Raw genomic sequence first — 25,370 nt, 5'->3', positions numbered from 1 at the left:
TGCAGCACAGCAATATCTGTGTATTTACCTAATGTGACAAGTTTTAGTGTGTCCTAATCAAACCTAATCACCTCTACTTTCTACTAGGTACTACACTGATCAATGGAAAAGCTTTCTAGGCAAGAACTTGGAAAATGATAAAAGCATTTACCATCATTATTTTCTGCTTTCGACAATGATCTATGTCTGTACAGCTCATCAGTCATCTCTTGTAAAAACAGCGTGGCACTTTGATCAAACAGCCAACAATAGCTTCCCGCATAAGGTAAAGTGTTATGAGAGGCCATCAGATAGAAATCACATTTTCCCTGAACAATAGGAAGCCAGAAATGATGTGCTTGATTTACTTGCAAATAAAATAATGTGAAAGGTGATATTTTCACAGAGGTTAAAAAGACAGCGATCCTTTTATTCACCTTTCTTCATGTTAAACAAACTTCACTGTCATGTTGCAACTGAGATGGAGTGTCTATGCAGTGATAAAGAGGCACATTCCAGCTCTACGAAACATAACTGCCACTGTTGAAAAATTACCTGCATTAAACCTTACACTTATCCCACAAATTTTAAGAGCAAGATGTGGGAGTTTGATTTTGATTACAGGCCTCTATCTGTGTGGCGGGCAAAGGTCTTTAACCTATGTGTTCTGAATGTACTAGGTACATAGTTTCATCAATGTCATGCCTCATTGGGTCAATGTAGGATTTTATCTAAAACCTGAGGCTTTTCAGTTTACTCTGTATACGCAAACACAACCTTTTACTGATACTCTCTGCCTTTTGTTTCATTGAGAGGATCTATGGTATTTATAGGAAAGGGAGCTGGAGACATCTTAAACTTATTTTACTCACTTAGATTCCTATTGAGCTGAAGTCTTCAAAAGAGAAAGACTGTTTATTTGAAGACTGGTATGTACCAGAGCCACTGGAGCCGAACACTTTTTAGTCTACTGATTGCAACAATGCTCATTTTTAAGAGGGCTGACACACATTCTCCATTTCTGAATATAAACTGAAGTAAAACACATCATTCTACTTCATTTTTGCAGTCTGTAAAGGACTGATTATTTTTGTAGACAAGGTAATACTGATGTAGATAATCTTCTCCTGATGTCATGCTAGGAGACGTGTGTCAAGATTCAAACAGGTATCTGCATAGTCCCACTGCAAAAGTAGTTCAAAGGGTGAAGGAAAAGGCACATGTAAAGCTTCAACAGCAGCTGGAATTTGAAGCCAGTGGATAAATTGCCTACAGCTTACCATGATAGCTGTAATAGGGAAGGGGGTATCTCAGCTCAGAAAATATTTTTTATTTGATTAGAAGTAACTTTTTTGGTGATTTGGTCAAGAAAAATACTCATGAATCACATTGTTTTAAGGTATGTCACCATAGAACTGCCAAGAACAAGAGTCTCAACCCTCACAGCCTCCAGGCCCATTGCTGCTCTGGAGTAATGGTGCTCAGCTCCTGCAGACAGCAGACTCTAGGAGCTAAATGGGAAATGCAATCATGCAAAATCATGAATAATCTCTACTTTGTAGCTTTATTTTCTGAATCAGCTCAGTGTGAGATCAGATGAATGCCAGTGTTGGTGAAAAGCAGAGGGGATAGGAACAAGACTGGTTCCTGTTAGGCTTGTCTAGCTGAAAAAATACCTGAAAAACTCAGAATAGCGAAGTTTTTGCTTTCCTTCCTTTCCAAAGAAATGTACCAACAGCATAGTATTAAGACCACAGTCTTCCAGTTCTGTTTCCTATAAAACAAAAAACCAGTATGATTGTTATGCACTGTATGATTAACATATACTCACCAGAAATTTAGAAATATTTATTTGAACTAGAATTTCACAAGAGATACTTGCAATTTAATTACTGTTCCCAAAGCTATCACACAAGATCTCAGAGCTGAACATCACTTCCACATCAACTGCTAACAGTGTATTATAAGTTCTGTTTCTAAATATTCTGTATGAAAGATAAGGACAAATTACAACCACTGTCAGTGTATTTTATTACTAAAATGGAGAAGGTTGCAAGTTAAATATTTAAAAATCTTTATTCTTAGGTGAATAGAAGATTTAAATAAAGTTAATATCTGTAAAAAAATTTTAGTTAGATATTTCTAATATGTTACAACCATTTAAAAACATACACAACAGTCTTATAAATGAATCTAGGAAAATACAAACATTGACAATGCTCTGTTATAATATGGTCTTACAAGGCTTCTTCTAAATTTTCAATGTTAGAGATTTTTCTATGTATTTTTAAAACCCAAAGAAGAAATTTTTGCAGAGAAAGGGTGCACACTGTTTCAACTCAACAGCATCTTTAACAAGCCTAAACCCACACATAATTCTTCTTTCAGCACTAGCATACTGGCATTTCTTTGAACACAACAAAACACTAAGCAACACGAGAGTTTTTTTTTGTAAGTCCGTAGGGATTTCAGCAAACTATTCTTATGACATCTAAATAGCCTCTGTGTCTTTTATCTGCTTGAAGAGGTAAGATGAAAGACAAGAGTCTATTCATAAGATTTAATACTAATGGTTATTTAGCTTTCAGCGTCATCAATAACAAGTCCCATTAGTCCACTGCGTTTCATGCTTACTGCATATGTGACACAGTTATTTAATAGTTAAAGCATTCCTCATTTCTACTGCAAGCTACAATTCACCAAATGCCAGTGACATGAGTTATGTATGAGTGAACCTAGAAAAAAACCTCTTCAAGCCACATGCAAACTTTTATCATTTAATTGCAGGCAAAGAATATTTAAATACCCGCAAGATCCATCCTTCTGAAGTTTAAACACTTCAGATTACTGTGAAGACTGATGCATAAACATTGGTATATGCTTTTTGGAAAGTCAAAAGCCAAACATTCATGTATGCTTATTTGAAATTCAAATCCAAACTATTTATATAAAAATGCAAAGTTTTCTAAGAAGAAAGAGAGAAGAATCCACATATCCCTCAGTGCAGTCAGATTATAATGTGCGTTCTGCTTACATGTTTAAAGGAGACTTAAAAAATGCAAGAAATAAATTTGCTGATGTAATTTTAAAAACTGAATTCATGATTATGCAATTTAATGCTTCCAATTTAATGAGTCCATATTACAATCAGTGTCATATTGAAAACAAACTTAAAAACTAGGTTTAAAATAAGGTTTTAAAAACTTAGTCTGTGACAGAAAGTTTTTTTCTTCTATTTCTCTAGTTACAAGTTAGAAGAAGACATACAAACAATACCTACCTCATCTTATCTAAGATGACAAAGCCTATCCCTGAATTAATAACAAATATGCACTACTTGTTGGCTACCCTCTTTATCAGTTGAAATTCCACAGTGAAATTGGCAGATGTCCAAATACTATGTAGTGAGAGTTAAATATATTTTAAAACTACAAAACAGTACATCTCTTTAAAGCATAAAATGCAGTAGGAGACCAAAGAGACTACAGCTTAAGGGTAAAATTTCAAAAAATTGCTTTTCCTAGCATTAATGCTATTAAATTAAAGTACATGTTAGTACACAATTCCTTTTTGTTCACAGAATCATTAGGAGCTTTTGCTGCTGAACTCTATAAATTAGTACCAACATGACAAATCTTTGTTAGAAGATAATGAGAGTCCTATTAATATTTCCAACACCTCACCCTCCTGAGCTTAGGTAAAAGAATAACTTACACTTGGAATGTCTCTGCAATGAGAATGAAATGGTAACCTAATCCTAGAGCTGCAAAGAAGACCAGACTTGTAGCTTTGAGTCACTATCTAAATTGAGTGAAAGTTTAGACTCTGGTGTATCTGCTACCTTCAGCCCCGGGAGGGTGCACCATAGAACCCTTTTGAACTGTGCATTTTCATGAAAGTTGAGGCACAGAGTGGAGAAAGAATCATGATGTTCTTAGTTTCGTCTTGATAAAAGCACAGAATGGAGTAGGGACATGTATCTCAACTGGGGAACTCAGACATGTTCCAGGGTCAGACAAAGAATCCCAAAGACCACACAATCTGATGCCACACAAGTCTGTGAACTAATGAACACATGTGTACATATTACAAACATAGGCTAATTTAACTAGAGTAATGTTAACGCCTCCTACACTTTTCAAAAGCACCATGAACTGCTGAATTATGCAATTATTTCTTTTTAAGCAAGATCAGATAACACAACAGTTATTTCCTTATTACATTACACAGGCTGTTAACATAAGAGGCCTGATGCTGCAAACACTGAGTCATGGGCACAGATCTACCTAACCCTGTAGCTCCCCACTGAGCTTTTGACGTTTAAGACCTGATACTGCAGCAAGTACCAACAAGTGCCACTGAGAAGAAACTTATCGCACAGGGAGATGGGATTTTCAGAATAATGTACCTAACTGATTTTCAAAACTCATCTGAAATGTTAATAGACTCACTGTCTCTAGATTCTTACCGCCTTTCCTTGCAGAATTTGCCTGAGGCATGACCGGAAAGCATTCATCATGATTAAAATCTGCAATTCGTTTCTTGTTCTTGTGCTTGCTTCCTGGGAGATGGTATTTGCTGTGCAATGTCTTGTTTCAATAGAAATTGTAAAAATAATACACATTTTGGATTGCATTTTTTTTTTTTAGTTAAAAGGAGAGTGAGTAGATGGAAGAACGGGGAGAAAAGTGAGGTCAGGCAAGGAGAACATTATCTTAGTTTCTGTCTGCTAGTGATGTCCCAAATCTTTCCAAAGGTAAGACTAAATCCTTGCAAATTTTTCTGAGTCTACTTCTCTGAAATGCTCTTTGTTTTTAAGCTGCTAGCTCAGTCAATTTATCATACCAGACTTCTATCCCAGCCTACCCTCATACACTGCTCAAGAGAATTAAAACTTTCTGTGATTTTGAGAGTCTCCAAGGTGTTGGGATATATCCTACTACTCAGTTCTGGGAAGAAGGTTTAAAGATGTATCCATCACGAAATTAATCCTACCAGTTACAGCCAGTCAAAGAAACTGTAAACAGGCAAACTAGTGGGACCAGGAGACCAGATCTCCAAAAGCAGTCCTTTTTGGTGAAGTCCAGACAGTCTCAAGTGGGCCCCAGAATGACACAACATATTTTGTGATGAATCAACTCTCATCATGATGTAAATCCATACTTAAGCTTTTTAATGTTTTGCAACACACTTTCTTATTAGGTAGGATTCAAGGTCTGATGCAGAAGGGCTACAATGTGCACAACTGTTTCTACAGAGGATATAACGGACAACATCTGAGAAGTCTGATGGAACAGTTTCTAAACAATAAACAGCTTATATCCAGCATTCAACAACATCCATAATTCCCATTATTGGTGGGATGAGTTGTTTTTCAATGACAACTAATGCCATGGAATCTCTCTGCTGTACTCTTAGCGCCTTTAGTAATGAAGAACGTGCAACTTCATGGACATCCTTAGGTTTCAGCATGTCACCCACAGTTCTGCATTTGTGAAGAAGTGCAGAATAAAAAAGGTTTCCAGCCAAAGGGGCTAAAGCTAATTTGGGAGTAGATGCTGTAAGAGATACTTTATGCCACAAACAGAAACAGGTTGAAACTAGTCTTGTTGTGAGCGGGTTGACTGTGTCAAGCAGTCAGAGAATGTCACTGTTGCACTGCAAAGCATGAGGCTGCACCAGGGGTGCAATGCTGGCAGCCTGTGAAAGCAGCTCCTGTGAAAGCACAGCTGGGGACAGCTCCTCACAAGAATTCAGGCCCTGCCTCTCTGTCATGGCATACTCTCCCCCCGAAGTAGAGATTCCATAAAAAGGACCCCCCTCAGCAGGTGTGATGTGCTTTGAAGCACAATATTTCAAACAACGTGGACTTGGCCTTGAAGACCAAGCACATCCATCCTCAACATGTACAAACCTTCTTGTTCTCAGTGCTGAAACTGACTCAGGTGGACTGTGACCAACTCCCCCAGCCCGCTATCCAAACACATCCACAGGTAGTCCACCTTCATGCTGCCATCACAGGTTTCAGTTACCCCAAAATGCCAACTTAGCATGTTTAAGTGCTCCATTTCTAGTTTATTCCAACTAATTTTACAAGCAAATGCATTAGGTAGCCTTTAGATATGATAACCAGATTCTTACAGTTTTGAATCAAAGACAAATTAGTGCAAGGCCAAATCACTTGTCTTCCTTGGGCTATCAGGAGCCCACACTGCTATCTGGCTTGTCTGTATAATTTAAAGTGCTTCAGAGTAGGTTAAATAGCAGGGACTAAAGGGATGGTCTTGCCTTACACATCTGTGCAATACAAAAGCAATGCTACTGTGACCATGACAGACTTCCAGATGGATTCCTGGTGGGAGAGGCTTTTGCTGTTTAAGCCAAATTCAATGTACTTGTAGAATAGGTACCTAGAAAGATGTCAGAAAGCATGTTTCTTTCTCTCTCTTGAGGTTATATATGTCATCAGCTTATATGGAAAAATAAAATAATTTCCTTGTCCATGAGGCAAAAAATGACCCCACAGTTTTTTAGTATCCTAATACTTTGCTGTCAGATGTCTTGATTCTTTGGGGAGTTTACCTGTCTGGAAGGCTTTCTTTAAAGCATGCAGGACCATCACAGTGCTCCTTCGTTTAAAGTATCTAAAAGCTTTTCAACAGAATTCAATGTTAAACTGCTGATAGAAAACATACATATTTATGTTGGAGAAGATAGGTCAAGAAAAAATGTGCATTCCAGCTGAACTGAGAGGTTATAAGATTAATGACAGACTCTTTTGGGGAGGGATATTAATTTTAGTCTTGGAGTAGAGTCTTGCAAAATTTGATGTGTTGCACCCCTGTTACAGAGTACTACAGAGTACAGGCAGTCTTTAGTTACACTGGGCCCAGGGTTATGCAGAGTTTGAAGGTCTGGGCAGAAAACTTTAAACTAACTAGAGATTCTAGGGAGCAGATGGGCAAGTTATGATGACCTGCACAGTCCCTGTGGCTGAGATGCATCAAAATGCTGCAATGTCTGAAGGTCCAAGTGTAAAACATTGTCCTTACCAGGTAAACAGTGATAAATCTATGGATGACTAATCTCATTTACCTCTTCTAGAACCACAAGGAAAAAAACAAAGAAAGAGAAGTAGACAGGTTAAAACAACTGACACACAAATAATAAGGTATTATTCATATATGGGTCTAAAAGTATACCATGTATAGTCACACTCAATTTTCGTTCAAAGGTTTTCTGTTTAAAAGAGATTAATAGCTGTATCCCCAGTTACTAATTAAATGTGAAAAAACTCCCCAACCACACATTTCACACTTTGTATGAAAATGTGTTCATTATGAAATCCAGAAGCATATGTTTAATCATTTGGAAATGAGACAGCACATGTATTTCCCAACATTAATTTCATTTCAAGAACAAATATAAAACATTCTGTATTGTCATTCCTTTTCTAACAATAGCTAAAATTAACTTATAAGTTTACCCATTACATAAAGCATATTAAATGGGAGGTATTGAAAGTACTTGATAACTCATTAATCTAAATTGAAGGGCCTGAGAGCAAAGTCCCTGATCTAGAATATTCCCTGCCTTAAAGGAGATATCTGCAGCCATTAGCACTGTTTTCACCATCAGAACACTAAAGCACTATACACTGTTAGAGCAACCTTTTAAGGAACTCAAGGCAGTAACACAAAAGCAAAGGGTGGTGGTCACTGGGCAACACCTTTTCAAAATACACCAAAATCTTCTAGCTCATGCACTTTCCTGCTATATTCTAAACCACTCCCAGGCAGGCAGTTTGGTTCTCCTCTTCCATGAACCACAGTGACATGTTCAGCTGGATGTTTCATATGAAGAACAGTTCTGCTAGGAAGCCAGATGGAGCATTTCCTTTGGCCTGTGGGGAAGGTGGGTGAGGTCACTGCCTCTGTTGACTTCTGTGCCATTTTCTAATTAGAAAGAACCAGGTTCCAGTTTTGTAAGCCTGCCTGCACCTGTAAGCCTCCTTCACTGTGTGGGCACCCCTGCTATGAGAAAATCAGATTGCATGCTCTGCAAAACTCAGCATGGAACTTCCCAAAAGATGGGGTCAGTTAAGGCTGGGGGGACTTTTTGGTTTTTCTTCCAGCATCAATTATAATATTGGAAAAAGAAAAACCCTCCATTGAAATATATATGTATCTGGATAGCCAAGGCCACTGCAATCCCATTCAAGAGCCATTACTGGTGAAAATTTGAATTTTAGGTGTGTAAGTCAAAGTTTCAGTAAAAAAGGCAGAGATACAAGCACCCTGGGAGCACAGCAAACTGCTTTCTCTTTTCCTAATACAGTAACTCAATGAGTATTAAATGGTATATCCATACAGTTAATAAATGACTGGGACCTTTGTTTACACTGTAACAGGAACACACCCAGATAAACCCACTGGTTAAATAACATTGCAGACTACCATTTAAACTGGTATTTTCCTAAGTTGGTGACTTTTTCCACCTGGTATCAGAGACTGGATTTACTCTGAAAAACCAGCAGACTCATACGCAACTTGTGAAAGTGTTGTGGAAATAAAGAACTATCCCAAACACCAAAATTCCATTGCAGTATCTCAGCTTTCAAAAAACACAGTCAACTTAAACCCCATATTTTTATGCTTCATCTGTTTTGCTTAAAAGGAATACTATGACTGCCATAACTATTAAAAAGAAAGGGTAAAAACATATCCACTGACTACATTGTATAGTCATATTCACTGCTTACAAATATAATCAACTTCTTTCATGGGAGACTGAGATAGGAAAGAAAATAAAAATTAGAAGAAATGCGATAATCTGGATTTTGCCAAGTAGAATTATAGAGATCAGAAGAATTTCAAGTTAGCTGTAGTTTCCATAGCTATTTAATTCTTCTTTTGTACTATAATTCCATTGATAATCTTTTAAGAAACTGTAGTAAATAATATTTTCTGGTTACAATAACTTCAGATTTTTCTGAATGGAGAATTCTGAAGACAAAATTTGAAGCAAGACAAAACCAAAAGAGAGACATTCCAGCTCAGGTATTCAATTAGCTCACAATAACCTTATGTGTTTATAACTAATCTGTCCAACTGTATCAAAGTTTTCTGGAAATTTTATACTATAGCTGTGCATTCATGCAGAATAAAGATCCTTTTTCTTTCACTGTCATGGCAGTTAAGCCTCAATTGAAATCGGGTTTGAGGAGCGGACAACCCTATTAATCCTAGCTATTTTAATCTGGTGACTGATGAAAAGATTCGAGAAAAGTGATGGTTGTTAGTCAGTCAAACAATTTTTAACTGAACTTTGAATATACATTATGGGAGGAAAATTTTTGTGCATCAGAAGCCACTTTATGCCCAATAAATATTAAAGGTGTTGGCAATACTGCCACTTTTGCTTTTTCCCCAGGTAGGTGAAAAAGTAAACATGAGCAACTCTTTGAAGAAACTGCTGATGTATGATAGGTTTACAAAGCAGAGCCCTGTATAAATTCCTTATTGAATGCTTTCAACACAAGCAGTTGCTGCCTCATGCCTAATGTAAACTGAAAGTTTAGAACTGAAGGCAAGTTTGTGGTGAGAAAAATATCCTTCAGCTACACCATCCAATTTAAGCATGCAAGAAAAGTAGTGCTGCTGATGTAAGCAGCATCTTATAGTAATAGATGGAGATAATCCATCTGTACTCTCCCCCTCCTTAGAATCATGGAATAATTTAGATTGGAAAAAACCTCTAAGATCATCAAGTCCAACCATTAGCCCAGCACTGCCAAGTCCACCACTAAATTATGACTCTAAGCATCACAGCCGCACATTTTTTTGAACACTTCCAGGGACAGCGATTCCACTGCTTCCCTGGAGAGCCTGTTCTAATGCTTGATCACCCTTTCAGTGAAAATTTCTTTCCTAATATCCAATCTAAACCTCCCACGATGCAACTTGAGGCACTGCCCCTTGTGCTATTGCATGTAATGTGGTTCATCAGCCTCTTCAGAGGTGTTTTCAATATGCTCAGGACTTCCTCTCTCTGTTTTCAGTCTTACTCAATCTCACCCAGGCTACAGAATATCTTGTCTCTCTGCTGAGTACAGAATGAAGAAGAGATGGCAGCTGGCAAAGACTCTCCCTGGGAAGAAGGGAGGTTGCAGGTGGCTGGCTTCAGGGGAAAACAGAAGTGAGCAGGAATTTACCCGTCCCTTTCATTGAAGAGATGTATTTACCATTTGCTGAAGGTCTGCAAAACAATGTAACTTCTTTCCCAGTTGAAAGATCATACTCTAAGATTGTTTCTTCTGGTCTGCATCTACGCCATCTCTTTCTGGAAGTGGACTTAACTAAAGTAATTCTTACCTTTGTCACCTCATTGACACCTCAGTAATCACACTTCAACTCAGAATAAGCTGATATTCCTGCAACAGCAGCACTTAGGTAAGTTTAAGCTATCAGTTTCTATTTGAAAAGCCTTCTATTCTCATACGGCAATACAGAGTTTTTTCTTAGTTTTTCATAAATAGAAGAGAGTTACTTTGAAACAGAGGCTCATGGAAACTAAATAACCAAGTGATTACACAGTCATGAAATACACTGACTGAAAACATTTCCTCGGATAGTTCAGAAGTGACAAACATTTTTCTTCCCAGTTAGAAAGCAGTTGACAAATCATTCCCTTTCATTTAATTAAAGCACTAATACTGGCGCTTACGTACTTATATAAAAACTCTGAAAAAATAACAAAGTTCACAGGAAACATGAAAATGTTTTTGTAAAGAAAACTTTATCTCTATTTCATACCCGAAGTACTGTTTCATCTCCCGCTGCTTTCAAATCATCTTCCTTCCCAATGATTCTCTGTAGCTTTATTTGTTGAAAAAAGAACAAGAAAATTACAAATGTGATCTTACAAGAGTCTTCTTTTTCAGAAACATGTTTTAATTGCACCTTTTCTTAATTATACATTTCTGCAAGGTTCTCTAGTCATGACAAAATATTTGCAAATCCTTAAGGATATCTTGCTATTCAGACAAACTTTTCCCCAGGAATGTCTTATCTACAGTGGTTACTGTAGCCAAGCAGAACATGAATCTATCTCTTGCAATCCAGTGCTTACTCTATTTTTAGAGGAGATTTTCTTGTACTAGAAGCTTAGCATTCACTTCATAAGATTTTGAAACTCAAGGGTATAACATCAAGGATCATTTTGGAAATAAAAATTATCCTGATTTTCATGCTGTCCTTCTAGATAGCTTTACACAGTTCTGCTACAGACACGATCTTCTATACATGAAAAACATACGTGTCCAAACGAAGTACTGTACAACTAACAACAAAGAATAATTTCATTAAATAAGAAAACATTTTTTTTTTCAGAACTGGCATTAGGCAGAGTGTGGTTTGAGTTTCCCCTCCACCCCAGAAATAAATTAATCCCGAAAGTATTAGCAAAGAAGATTTTCAGAATTACTGAAATTACTCATATCTAAAAACATAACTTGTCGCAAATAGAGCTTTAAGGTAATATAGAAAGTGCATTAATTTGCAGTACCTCCAGTATATCTGAGCTGCAATGTTTCTTTGAATGTATTTCAGCTTGGAAGGTCAACACTGCCACAAGAACGAGTGATTTATTACAGTACAAAGTATACCTACCTTTCAGACACTTGAATGAATCCTCAAAAGGACAGCAAAAATGAAAGAACAAGGGACTTAATAAATTTCAGGTATAGATATGGACTTACACCAATCACTCTGGATTTGGAGACTTTAGGAAAGATGTGTTTAAAGCTCAGGGTTTTCAAAGCTGCTGGTTTGCTTCTCAAACATTTCTGAGTGATTCCTCAACCTGCCCACTAAAACTGGGAAAAGAATCCATTACCAAATCTGCATAGCCATATAGCCATTATTTTGAACTGTTTTCAAATCTCTCCTTAGGGCTTTTTTTCATTTGTTTGTTTGCTTGGTTTTGTGGGCTTTTTTTTGTTTGTTTTGGTTTTGTTTTGTGTTGTTGTTGTTCAGATAATCAATACAGACTTGTGAATACTGAGTAAGAAAAAACCCACTAACTGTTCATGTTGCCAAAGGTCTTCCCTTGACCCTCAGATTTTGACAAATTCACCTGTTCTGGGTTGGTGGGATTTTTTTGTTTGGTTGTTTTTTTTTGTTCATTTGTTTGTTTTTGGTTTTTTAAATAACCTCAGTTTTTTAGTTTCTCAGGACAGTTACTCTCTAAGTTTTGAATCCCATGTCTTGATAGTATCTATCAAAAGAAATACTGTAAACAAGGCAATTAAAAATTACTCATTCTTCCAAGTTTCTCCAAATTACTTTTATTTTTGATCATTTACAAAATAGTTGACAAGTACAGTAGAAATATTATTAATTTCTTCATAGCAAAATAGTATTATAGAGCTCTGGATAAAAACACAACTGCTTGTCAACATTCTCATTAAAAGATCACATTTTTTCTTACCTGAAAAATTGATCTTTTGCTCACACATAAGAAATAAAAGAAATAAGAAATAAAACTGCAAATACTTTCCAGAGAAAATATGATTTTTTTCTTTTGGATTTTATTTTTAAAGGACTCTTAAAAATATCTGCAGAGACTACTTAAGAGCACAGACATCCGGTGCAACTTTTTTCACAAGCATTCTAAAAGATTTAGTTTATTGTTTTCTTACACTGTATGTAAATCCTTTTAGGGCTTGAAACTATTTCCAGAAGTTTTTTTCCAGTCCAATACAGCAACTACTCACAGAGGGAGAAGAATTCTGCCTCAAGAAATGGACTCATCCATGTAATATTTATTGTATTTAATATTTATATCTGTTCATCACTCAAGACATTAATGGCTAATTTAAAGATAATGACACCTATTATGCACAACTGAAGCCTCTTTGCTAAAGACATACTAAGAAGTAATCTGTTCTGAACAAGACAACATCTGGCAGAAAGGCTATGTCAGTCTTATAGAAAGAGGTGATTTTGCATCTTCCAGTTGTTTGAGAGAGATCAGTGCTTGTGGATGCTCTAGGACTATAGAAGTGCTCTGTACCAAACTACCACAATGAGGGTCGGGTGCTGGTTCATTCAGCCCTAGATGGAGCTCTGTAAGTTTTTTTGTGGTATCTGTGCTCCAGGACAAGTGTGTAAGACAGTCTATTTAGAAAGTTTAAATCACATTGTCTTGCATGTGCCATCAGAACCACTCTATCTCCATTCCCAACAGTTTTGAACTGTCATTAGTTTTACTTAGACATCTTTAATCAGGACAGAGTTAGGGAAATTCCTTACTTGCTGGGGATTTTGGGAACTTTGGTAGCCTTATTCTTGGTGGGAGGTCTCAGATTAATGTGCATGGGTTATTATGTGTCTGGAAATCCCCCTCACTGAATCTCAAGAGAATGTCTTGAAGTGCAGAGTTCACAGAATTATCTTACTGTCCTCACAAAGATGCAGATAATATAGCTCTGAGAAATGATTCTGCACCCTGGCAGGGGCTGATGAAAGGATGGCAACTAGCATCTGTGAACATGCCACTTCTACCTTGTCTTCTTCACCCTGAAGCTGCAGGGCAAAGCACCAAAATGTTCTGGGCCCTAATACGGAAATGTCTCTCGTGATTGTGTACCACTGTAACGAATGAAGCAGAAATACACTGCCTTGAATACAAAGAAACAGGAAGGAGAGAGAATAAGAGTGTCCCTGTGAAGGGAGAGACTTCTACTGGAAATGAGGAGAATGTGCACAGAAATGGAAAGGCTATGGAGGACAAGATAAATTCTCTTATTGAAAACATGGGATTGCATTCAAGATCTCCTTTCCTGAACATCCATTTATGCTAGCAAAGAGCACTGGGAAATTCTGCATCTCACACTCCTTTAGTGTCTGATCCACACAGGTTTGAACAGTCTATATCCATCATTTACTGCAGGTACTAAGGACTTGGGTTGTAGTTTCTGCTTGTCACCCTTCTCAACTTTCCTGAATGATCCACTTGACACATCTTGTGCCTGTCCATCCAGTAACATGTGAGAATTGAGACATACACAATTCAAAGAAAGAAGGACATTTTGCAAGCAAAAAGGCATGTTCTTACCTCAAAGAGTTTATAGTCTAGATCAACAGATAACATAGACATACACAGATGTCTAATTAGTAGATAACGGATGGGAAGTAGGGAGAAGAAGCATAAGAATGAAGCAGCACTGAAATTTCTTTTCCCATTGTGTCCTGTTTACAGACACTGACTCCTAATTACCGCTTCTTCACTGTGCTTTTCCACTGCCCTTTCCTTACATATGTTTCCTGATATTATTGTCAAATATAGTGTGGAAATAACTATAGAATAGCTCAGATGTATTTTCCTAAGATGCCAACTGGGACAAGACAAATGACAGATTAGCCACAAAATTTACTGATTTATTAGCTACCCAGAAACTTTCTGTGTATATAGGTTAACACACAGACATTTTTCCAGATTCTTACATTCCAAAAATTTTATTTTTAAACCTAATCTATAAAAATAAAATTTTGCTTCAAAGTAGTCACCTCTATAAATGCTAAGTAAATGTCCTGAGAGAAAACTCGTCTTCTGACTAACTTGCATCCTGTGGGACTTCTTTGAATTTAATGATACTTGCGAGTTGACAGAGTAATTTATATGGGTTGTTTTTTACCACTCTAAATTAATTTACCAATCCAGTTCATAAAGGAAATGCAAAGTAACAATCTATCTAACCAGAATAATTTTCATTTAACTTGATTGCTGCTACAGAAATTGAATTATTTTCAATGATTTGTATGATGTTTTCACCTCTACATTTGATCACTTTCTGTTGTTTATACTGGCTGATTCAATTAGAATTACCTGAAATGGATAATGGACATTAAATTTATGACATACTGCACATCTCCCTAAGAGAGTTGTGCAGTGTTTCCGTAAGAATCTCCTCATTTGTTTAACTGACATGGTACCTATTTAAAGGTAGCACTGCTAACATGGCATTTTGGTGCAGAGGCACTACATGCTGAATATGTTCACTCGTGTTCATAGCGTTACTTTGGCCTGTAACATATTGTTTTGTAGATGAATAGTACAGACATAACATACATGTTTTGGTGATCAGGGCACTGCTAGTCTAATAACAATTCACTAGGATTGCTCCAGGTTTAGTAGGTTAAAAATATAAGTTTTTCTGGAATTTTTTTTTTTTTTAGTCAGCAGAATAATTAACATTTTAACAGAGTCAATTCTTCAAAATTAAAAGATTCTGTGTAGCAACAAATGAGTGTAGGGTTGTGCTGGTTTTGGCTGGGGTACGGCTAATTTTCTTCACAGTGGGTGGTGTGGGACTGTGTTTTGGATTTGTTCTGGACAGAGGCTTGATAATATAGAGAAGTTTTTGTTATGGCTGAGCAGGGCTTACACAGAGCCCAGGCCTTTTCTACTTTTCCTACTGCCATGCTGGTGAGGAAGTTGGGGGTACATGGGAGGCTGGGGGGAGACACAGCTGCGACAGGTGACCCCAACTGACCAAAGGGATATTCCAGACCATGCTCAGTATGTAAAGTGGGGAGAGGAAGGAGGAAGGAGGGGACATTTGGAATGATGGCATTTGTCTTCCTAAGTCACTCTTATGCATGATGGGGCCCTGCTCTACCAGAGATGGCTGATCACCTGCCTGCCCATGGGAAGCAGTGAATTAATTCCTTGTTTTGCTTTGCTTGTGTGTGTGGCTTTTGTTTTCTCTATTAAACTGTCTTTATCTCAATCCATGAGTTTTCTAGCTTTTGCCTTTCTGATTCTCTCCCTGATCCTGCTGGTGGGGGAGTGAAGGGGAGGTTCTGTGGCCCTTGGTTGCTGGCTGGGGTTAAACCATGACAAGGGTATCTGCAGGCTCAGGGGCTTCTGGGAACATTGCCTTGTAAATGATCTGATTTCAAGATTTATTTTCTAACAGTACTACTAAGTCTAAAAGTATTTTTACAACATTTTATAATATCTTTAAAGTATGACTCATCAATCAACCTTGCTAAGAGGCAATTCATCGAAAAAATGGTGATCAGTGCAAAACACATGCCAGCAGCTATTGTATCATTAATTCAGAGTTTAAGGCTATGAAAGTACACTTACATAAGTTTTTGCCAATTTCTCTATCAACAGGTGTATCTTTTTAAGTTTTAGATTCTATGGTTCTCTAGAGTTGTGCATTAATGGTCACCTTTAACTTTATCCTAGTGACAGAAAATAATTTGAATTGTAGTAGCCATGTCAGCTTCTTATAAAACCGTCTGTCCAGTTACCTCCAATATCAATGAAGGATCTGAATTAAGCTGAGGGAGTCTATGAAAAATTATGTTTGTTAATTCTGCATTCAATTTTTGACAAGAAGTATTTAGTTAGCAGTCTTCCGTTAAATATTTAAAAGTTGAATAAGCTATGTAATTAAGCCTATTCTTCTTTAAAAGAACAGAGTAAAGTTTTCTTTGTTTTTTAAGCATCTGTTTTTCTCCCACATAGTTTATATAAAACATGGGAAAAACCCTGCCCTTCTGCAGCACCAAACAAAATTAATAAAAAACAAAGGAGGATGGTGTATTAAAGAAATTATTCAACATATTTAGAAAATAAAAGATTCTTCCAGATGATTATTTAAATTAGCTTATGGGATTAAGGGATGTACACCAACCTTCCTAGTAGCAGATTTTTAGATACAACTCAAAGGTAACATTTATAAAAGTGGATTCAAATTCAAGTACTTCTACAGCAATACTTTGGTATGTGCTTCTTTCATATAAAATATTTTAATAAGTACGTGAACATAGATTGGACTGAAAAATAGGCTTGATGATTTTAATGAATCTTCATTTAGCAAATATAACCCATGGATCTATTTAAATGCTTTAAAATTAATATGCATATAAATACACCTACCTTAAAGAATTCTTTTTTTTCAACTCGCTCATTGCCATCTGTATCCAACATTTTAAAGGCAATCTGAAGTCCAGTCTGGGGTTCTGCAGCAAATTGAAAAATAACTTTATTGAAAATATACACACAGATGCTTACACTAGCACTTAAATAATGATTACAAAATTAATAACGACTGCAAAATGAATATTGCCTATGGTTCAGTTCTCCATTGTTACATACATGCATGGTATTTCCAGTGAACCGCACACATCTCTTCCAATATAAGCAAACTTTTTAAACACCTTTTTACTATCATTTCAAGGGATAATTAATGTAATGGGAAAGTAAGAAATGCCAGGAGTGCCAAAGTACAGCCATGAATGTCCATCTGATCTCCACAACAATATCATATCTCTTACTGTCCTGGTCTTAAGATACTCTCTATGGATGTCTCCATGATCCCATGTCACTTCTGCAGTCTAGCTCTGTCTTGTTTATTAGAGCTCCTTTTCAGGTTAGATGAGTGGAAATTGCCTTCAGAAACCAATAATTATTTCCAAACTGGGTAAAAGAGCTAATGTACTCCTCAGGTACTTCCTGCACAGGTGACTGTATGTCAGTATTAGAAGTCTTCCCCAGCAGACAGACCAATGCTGTAACAGTGGCCAGCTCTTGGCTCCTGCTCCTGCTGTGTTAGCTCTAGGCCTTTTTTAACTTCCCTTCTCCTTCTTCCCTAAACAATGTACTCGAATATTACTAAGATGTAATAAACTACTCTTTCCGGTCTTTTTTGACAAAAGCATGTTTTGTATGACTCCCATCAAGCTGATTTTTCTCAGGAATTTTACACAATTTTACCGTGCATTTCCTTCACTGAGTGGATGTTTCTTTTCAACACAAAAATGTAATGAGCTCTGAATCTTGCTATAAAAACATAGTGTGTTTTGAGCTCCTTCCCATGATTTCCTGGTCTTACTTTGCTTACAGGAGGTGGCCTCGCTCATTAGTGAGCCCACACAGGAGCAGCATGCTGCTGAAAATGTAGTTACAGTTCACTGCAGTAGCAAGCCCTTATCCCAGTAATTTCTGGAGCACATGAATTAATTCCACAAACCATTTAAGTCAGGTATTAATATGAAAGCCATGGACTTAACGTCTCTGGAATATATTCATGTTTCCAAGAACAATGTTGGACTTGTGAGGGCAGTGAAGCAGTACCTAAAAAATTCTAATGCCTTCAGAGTTTTCCTTTTGGAAATATGTTCTTCTAGTTCCATTCTGAAAAGTTCTAAGTCTTGCAATTTCTTTTTTAAAAGAATATTTCTGTCAAGGGAACAAGCTGAAGGAATATCCCATTCCTTTAAAGTCATAACAAGATTGTTGAAGAAAGTACTATTTTTACATTTTAGAAATAACTACATCTTCAGCAGTCAACTAACATTCTATGTGAAGCAATCTTGTGATGCATGGATATTTTATAAATACCATCGCAATCTGCACAGCAGAGCCCTTCCCCAGCAACTGTGTTGTAATAATCAAAACTGGCTTCCTTTCCATGGAAATGGTACATGCTAAATTTGTATTACTAGTACAAAAGCAAGAAAAGGCTATCCTGTAACATATTTAGAGAACAAAGTAATTGATGTATTTAATAGTAATTCATACCATCTGTGTTCCAATTTTCAGATAAGAGAGCTGTTACTGAAAATACAGGACCTAAAGCTGCTTATACAAAGATGACATACTTATCTGATATGATGTAACCCCAAAGGTATGTGTTCGTAAAATAAGCATAGTTCAAAGACTACCACAGATATATTTGTATTTAATTAGAATCAGGCAAAAATCCAAAATCCGAACAGAAGAGCTTCATCTTGGCTGTGAGGGCAGGTTAGACCTAGGTGCTTCCTATCCAACTATTCCTATGTTGACCAAGCTGTCAATTTGTGTGACTGGCTAATTGAAATGAAGCTTTGAGTAAAGGTGACAACTTCAATTCCTGGGCTTCTTTACCAGCCAGGGTGCCATTAACCTATTGCTAGAAATGAAATTCAATACAGCACTGGAAGAAAAAAAGATAGTGATGATACAAGGAACACAGAAAAGAGAAAAGAAGGTCACAGGGGCAAAAAAATAAAGCCTTTGTCTGACACAAAATTACATTTTTAAGTTCAGTGTTGTTACAGACACTGCTTTTGTATGACAGGCAGCATGGTCTGGTCAGCAGTGTCCTGGAACCAGGAGTCTGGTGACTCTTCTTCTGTTTCCCAATTGTTCTGTTGGTGACTTTGTAGAAGTAATTTAAATATTAATGCCTGCTTTAAGAAATCTCATATTAATTCTCAGTAGTGAGAGAGACAGGTTGTGTAACTTGGGGCTGACTGACATGGGATACTTGTTAGGCAAAGATAGAGGCACTAACACTTGTTGACATTTGCTTTCAAACTGATCGATATGATAACCCTCTGTGTAACCAAAGCAGCAACATTAGCACTGCATTTTTATCCTGCATCAAAAGGTGCCTTTGTTTCTGCAGTTCAATACATTCTTAAAGAAATTCTGTGAAAAATAATGTTACTTGACTGTTTGGAGAAGTGGAACAACTTGCTCTGATACTGCTTCAATTTTCTAATTGTTTCAGCCAATAATTCAGCATGAACTCACTTTCAGCTGCCATAAATTTTTAAAGAAATAGAACCTTTGGCACCTATTACTGCAACTTTAAGGTATTCTTCTGAAGTTATAATTTGGCTGTCCACAGTTTTCCTTTTTTAACATAAATGCATAATTTTTGAGTTGCAACAAATATATTAAAATCAGTATTCTAACTGGGCTAAACTCTTATTTCTGATTTTAAAACCACTTGAACACACGGTATAACTCAGGTTCAAGCAGCGTGTAGCATGGGACAGTCGCCACTGCTGAAGCAGTATATTTGTCTGTTACCTAGGTTATCTTAATGCATCTATATATTATTTATTACTGTGTACTAGCTGAAGTTCCCTAAGAGATTACCCACCCTTCATGCCGTGTAGTACGAGCTAATATAGTTCTGCTAGAAATGAGGTAAGATGCAAAAGGGCTACCTAAACTGTGCAAGAGGTGTATACTGAAGGCCATTATCAGGAAGGCTGGACATACTCTCTCCACTCTCTGGAGACCAACATTATTTTTTCATACTACACCATAGAAGGTGGATTTCCAGTGCAAGGAAAATTTGTCAATTTGTTTAAGCCGCGGCCATGGAAGTGATGAGGGTCAAGCATATACAGTCCATCAGGCAAAAGCGACTACTTCCTTCTCTCTTTTCCCCATCCACTGACACCATAAATCTAGTATGCCTGGTTTTGTCCCTTGCTGAAAATGCTAGACTTGTAAAAGTTAGGCAAACAAGACTGCACATGTGGGCTATTCCATGGACATGCACATGAACTACTTCACTACTAGTGTATGGGTCTCACTGTTCATTGCACACATCTCAAATCTTGGTATTTTTCAGCATCGCCTACACTTCATCAGAATAAAATGCAGGTGTGGCAAGCATGGCACAGAGTAAGTATGGGTGAGGAAACCTAGAAAATCTGAGATCACTTCCATGCACAACAAAAAATGCCTACTGTTTGTAGATAAAGCAAGTACCAAAAGGTCTGTTAGACAAAAAGGAAGGAAGCAGAAATACATGTAAAATACTTGGAGAAAATGAAGTCAAAAGGAACAGAGGATAAAAAAAAAGGATTAAAAAACCAAACAAAAAGACACGGCAGAATTCTTCTGTTTATATATTGCATCCATTGCATATCTGAACACAAGAATAATAGGGAACAACCTTTGAGATGCCACAACAGCTTTTTATTCCACTGCATGAACTATGGAATGTTAATGTCTCATTTCCAAAATGACAAAAACTACTGTCCAGAAGACAAATTATTTATCTTTCCTCCCTGTTCTTCCTCCTCTTATAATGTGGTTCTGTAACCAACGTCTGCCCTCTCTCAAAGTATTTTGAAAAGCTTTTCTGATCCCATGGTGCAGGGATTACCACGATTTTTGAAGTATTGCTATGGACCAATGATGACACTATGGAAGTAAGTTCCAATCAATTAAAGTCATATCCATTTATATTAATGCATTATCACTCCCTACATAGTGTTTTTTTACATTTTACAATAATGTAGAAATTTAGAAGCTAAAAATTTCAAGAAAAAGTTCCTGGAAAGCTGTTAGTAGCTGAGTATTTAAGCCAATGTATTTTAAATATACAATACTTACTTGTAAGGATCGTCAGCAAAAACAGGTACTCTGCATAAGATATCAACCCTGAAATGAAAGAGTTAAAAAATTATTTGCAAAAAACCCCCCAAAACTCATAGCAAGACTTGAAACATCAAATCCTATAAATATAAAAACTGTAGTTTGACATAGTATTAAATAAATTTATTAAAGTAAGCCACTTTATTATTTAATAAAGTTTTTACTTCTGTTTTTAGTGCTCTGAAGGTAAAATTCCCTAACCAGAGACTCATCAGTGTTCATGTCTAATCCAGAAAGTAAGGTTTATTTGGTATTAATAAAAGTCCTACACTAAATCTTTGGATTCTCACTGAAAACATTCAATGTTTATATAAAAGGCAAATAAATTAAATGTGCTTTGTCACATTTAGTACCTGGGAGGAGAACTACTCTAACATTACCCTGAAGGATCAAAGTCCTCCATCCTTTGGCAGGCTCGCAAAGGCGGAGAATAGCTTCCCTCTAATTCTCAAGGGGAACATGGCAACACGCAAAGCTGCCAAGCTGCTAGATTGTGCTGATAGTACTGCTGGGCCGAGCGCCAAGAGGAGGCTTCTTTTTTTTTTTTAAATAGGAACATGTCCTTTCTACAAGGTGAAAGTATTTTCCCCTCTTTTGAAGGAAAATTCCAGTGTTTTCTTTTCAAATACCACCTTAAGTGAAAAGCCTGAACAAACACAAAGATGTGATAGTGTCAAAATGGAGTGTACAAGCTAAAGATAGAGAGCGCATAATGAGGGTGGTTAAACAACAGAATTTGAACCATCTGCCCCGCAATAATGTTTGGAGAAAAAATGTAAAGGGCTTTTTTATAAATCACTTTTCAAAATAACTGAGCTACTTTTAACTTGTGAGTGAAACATTGTATAATGCTGAAGCTGCTTAAAATAACGAAGTTCAAACATGCCTATCTGTGCAAAGATAAACTATTTTTATAATTTATATTCAGTTAATTGATAGATAAAGAATACACTTAAGCTTTAGTGATAAGCAATTAACTTCTGATAAATTACTATGCACAGACAGCAGCATTTGTATTTGACCTCAGATAGTGACTTAACACTTTTAAGTACCAGTTCAGAAATATTAAATTGGTAAATGCAAGAGTCTGAAAATTGGAGAACAAATCTTAGCTAAAGGGAGGTCTAATGCTGACCCTGTTGTGAACTCAATCTGGTTCCATATCTTAGGCTTTCCTCTCCATCAAAATAGAGCTATTCATCCTATTATCCAACATGCATCATGTGTAAATCAGCACAGTACTACAATCATAAAACCACTACGGAAATAAAAAACACTTTCACCTCAAAAACTTAATTTTGCTTACAAGTTTTAGCATTTCTGCTATTGTAAGAATACAAATTATTATTTGCATTGCTGTAAAACTTGGAGTTGTGTTCCTAGATAAAACATGTAGGTTTTCTACAAATTCAAAACCAAATAAATAGAGGAAGAACTCCTACTCCAAATTTTTAGCTTATATGCCTACGTATAAGACAAGATAAAAAAAAAAGACAGAAACAAAGAGGGCTGATAAGAAATCAAGCCATTAGTGTGATGGGCAGTGATCAAGATTCCTAATTTTGTTTTGTGTGTGACACAGCAAAAGAATGTTTAAGGAAAGAATTCATAAAGGAATTCAATAAAGGAAGTCAATGAGGCAACTTAGCAGGTCAGTATAGAAAACACCTCCCAGTCATGGACTGCAATGGTGTCAGCACAAAGACTCCTGACTGAAAATTTAACCGCCAAGCAATGAAGGAGAGCATCACTGTCCAAGGAGAAGTGGGAGTCTGCCTCTTGGCTGTCTTGAGGTGCGCTGCACAGGGGTAGTCTAGGGAAGACCCGGAAACTGAAGACAAACAGCTTATGCTAGATAGAACAATGAGAGCCCAGTGTTGGGACACAAAATAAGAGACCATACACTCAAAGGAGTTGTGAAAGAAAAATATACTTATCAAAGCATTTGAAAGGATATTAACATGGCAGATTATGTTTGCTAAAGTCATAGAAAAAAAAATGTTGTGATAATTGAGATACAAAATACTGAGCCCCTGGAGAGTTTTAGCTATATAGCTAGACAGGGATCATTATACATTATAAAATTTTGCAGAAGGAATCTGCAAAATTTTTACAGAGATGGTAGGATGTGAAGAAAAGATCAATTTAAAGACAACACCCTGCTCAGTGGCTCAAGGGAAAAGTGTTTGAATTGCAGAGGTCTGGAAAGAGGACACTTGAAAAGTCACTATAGTCAAATTGGTAAAAAGGTAAATACAACAAAAATATATAAAAATATTCTTTAAAACCTGACTCAGTGCTTTAAAGCAAATCCACAGTCTGTCTGATATTTTCTGGAAGACTGATTATACTGAAATAATTTGTAATACAATTTTTTTAACTTGTGGACTAATTTCCATTAAAAATCTTATTTTAATTTTATTGTCCTTTTACTACTTTTAGTGAATGGCCAATTTATCTCATCCATCAAGTAAATGAAATGTTTTGGTAATTTTCTTTCTAATTCTACAGTAATCATTACAAAGTTACTCAAATTAAAATATATAATGTGGCAAATTTAAAAAAAAAACAAAATAAAACAGCCCACTGAAAATTATATTTCTATCCAAGTAAAATTCAAAAGAGAAAAGCCTCACATACTGTAGAATGACTCAGCATACTTGCAGCCAAGTATTTGCAGTTAGCATTGTCAAAATACTGTCATTTTTTATTGCTGAAGGAACTCTCTCTGTCCCTCCCTAGAAATCTGTATCCTCAAACTTTATAGCAAATGCTGACAGTACAGTATTCTTAGTGCTGAATAAATCACAAACCCCACAAAATATGACATGAATTTTAAAACTGCCCACTAGAAGGCAGAATTCCCTAGCATTATGTTTTACAAACTAGACTGATGACAGTTTTCCCTCTCCTTGACATTTAAATAACAATTTGAAGGTAGTTAAAATAACCTCAGCTAAACAGTGGGACAGGGTAGATTCATTATTCTGGTATTTGTAAAAGCATAAATGTTTTCATTTTTAAACTGTGATAATAATGCATCTCAAAGCAAAAGCATCAAAGTCACAAAACAGACACCATGATCAAAACCTGTAAAAACTCTATGCGTTGTGGGGACATATGGATGACTGCACTGAATGTTCCTGCATCATCTCAAACTCCTACGTGACCTCTGAAGGACAGAATATACGGACATACAGTGCTAAGTACGGGGAGATCTTGGCCAGAATGCAAAAGACACCAGGCTGAGCATATCACTGAGCCCACTTTGTGCCAAGCACTCAGCTGAGAGAGGTGCAACAAAAGGAGGCTGTGCTGATTTGCTATGTTTGCAATTTCTCTTGGTGGATTCCCAGTTTTCACAGGCGGTGTGCTCTGGGGATTTGCAGTGTCCATCAAGAGAAATAGAAAGGCTCTAAAAAAGAAGGTATATAGAGAGAATATCCAAGAATTAAAGACTGGGATTACTTTAAACCTAATTCTGAGAAAGCATGTGATGATTAGTAATTTGAAAAGGCAGGGAATCAATTCAATGCAAAATCCAGCCTTCCCTAGGATAGGAAAAAAATGTTCAGCTTGTTTGGAGATGGTTCAGGGTTGCTGGGGTATGCTGGGGCTTTCAGGAGAGGACTGACAAGCAAGGCATCCAGCTGGAGCCCCTTCCACATCTGCACAAGGATGCAAGGAAAGAAGCGCAGGCAGAAGGGGCCACGAGGCCGCAGGGTAGGTGAAATGCTGCAGGCTGAGATTGAGGGCTGCTCTCTTGGCACAAGCTGCCAGCCCTGTCTGGGGATCTGCTGTGCATGGAGAGAGCGTGGCTCATGCCTGCCAAGGAACTGCAGCAGTGCAACAGCAGCTTCCAGAAATGTCCATGAGATAAGGGATTCAGGCTGAACTGTATGATACAGAAAGTTTGTGAATAGGCACTGTCAGTCTTTCTCATTAGTCTGGGGATTTTGGTCTTTGTTACTGGTGAAATGGTTAATTACTCATCTATTTGGTTTCCTTGATCCTCTTGTTTGTTTTCTCCCTTCAATTAATTTATGCTAATTACACGTTTATTTGGCGTTCTTTAATTCCTTATTCTTACACAAACAATATCTCAGCTCTCAGAGTTTTCCAATATAAGGTGGAAATGTTGGGTG

At 36.9% G+C, this 25,370-nt stretch overlaps 1 protein-coding gene across 2 annotated transcripts in view; it reads right to left on the bottom strand.

The window, feature by feature from the left end:
- MICU2 (mitochondrial calcium uptake 2) overlaps positions 1 to 25,370 on the bottom strand; it is a 142,130-nt gene that overhangs the window by 12,887 nt on the left and 103,873 nt on the right. For both annotated transcript variants that reach the window (XM_027677181.1, XM_027677180.1), the window contains exons 5-8: positions 21,184 to 21,231; positions 16,936 to 17,018; positions 10,794 to 10,856; positions 1,656 to 1,753 (exon numbers count right to left, since the gene is read on the bottom strand). In XM_027677181.1, coding sequence (XP_027532982.1) covers positions 1,656 to 1,753; positions 10,794 to 10,856; positions 16,936 to 17,018; positions 21,184 to 21,231 — 292 coding nt within the window. The remainder of the gene's footprint in view (positions 1 to 1,655; positions 1,754 to 10,793; positions 10,857 to 16,935; positions 17,019 to 21,183; positions 21,232 to 25,370) is intronic.

This window comes from Neopelma chrysocephalum, unplaced genomic scaffold, assembly GCF_003984885.1.
Source record: "Neopelma chrysocephalum unplaced genomic scaffold, ASM398488v2 Primary Assembly neopelma1_43, whole genome shotgun sequence".
NCBI classification, from domain to species: Eukaryota; Metazoa; Chordata; class Aves; order Passeriformes; family Pipridae; genus Neopelma; species Neopelma chrysocephalum.
The sequence above is the reverse complement of the archived record's forward strand: the minus strand, read 5'-3'. Positions and strand labels throughout refer to the sequence as shown.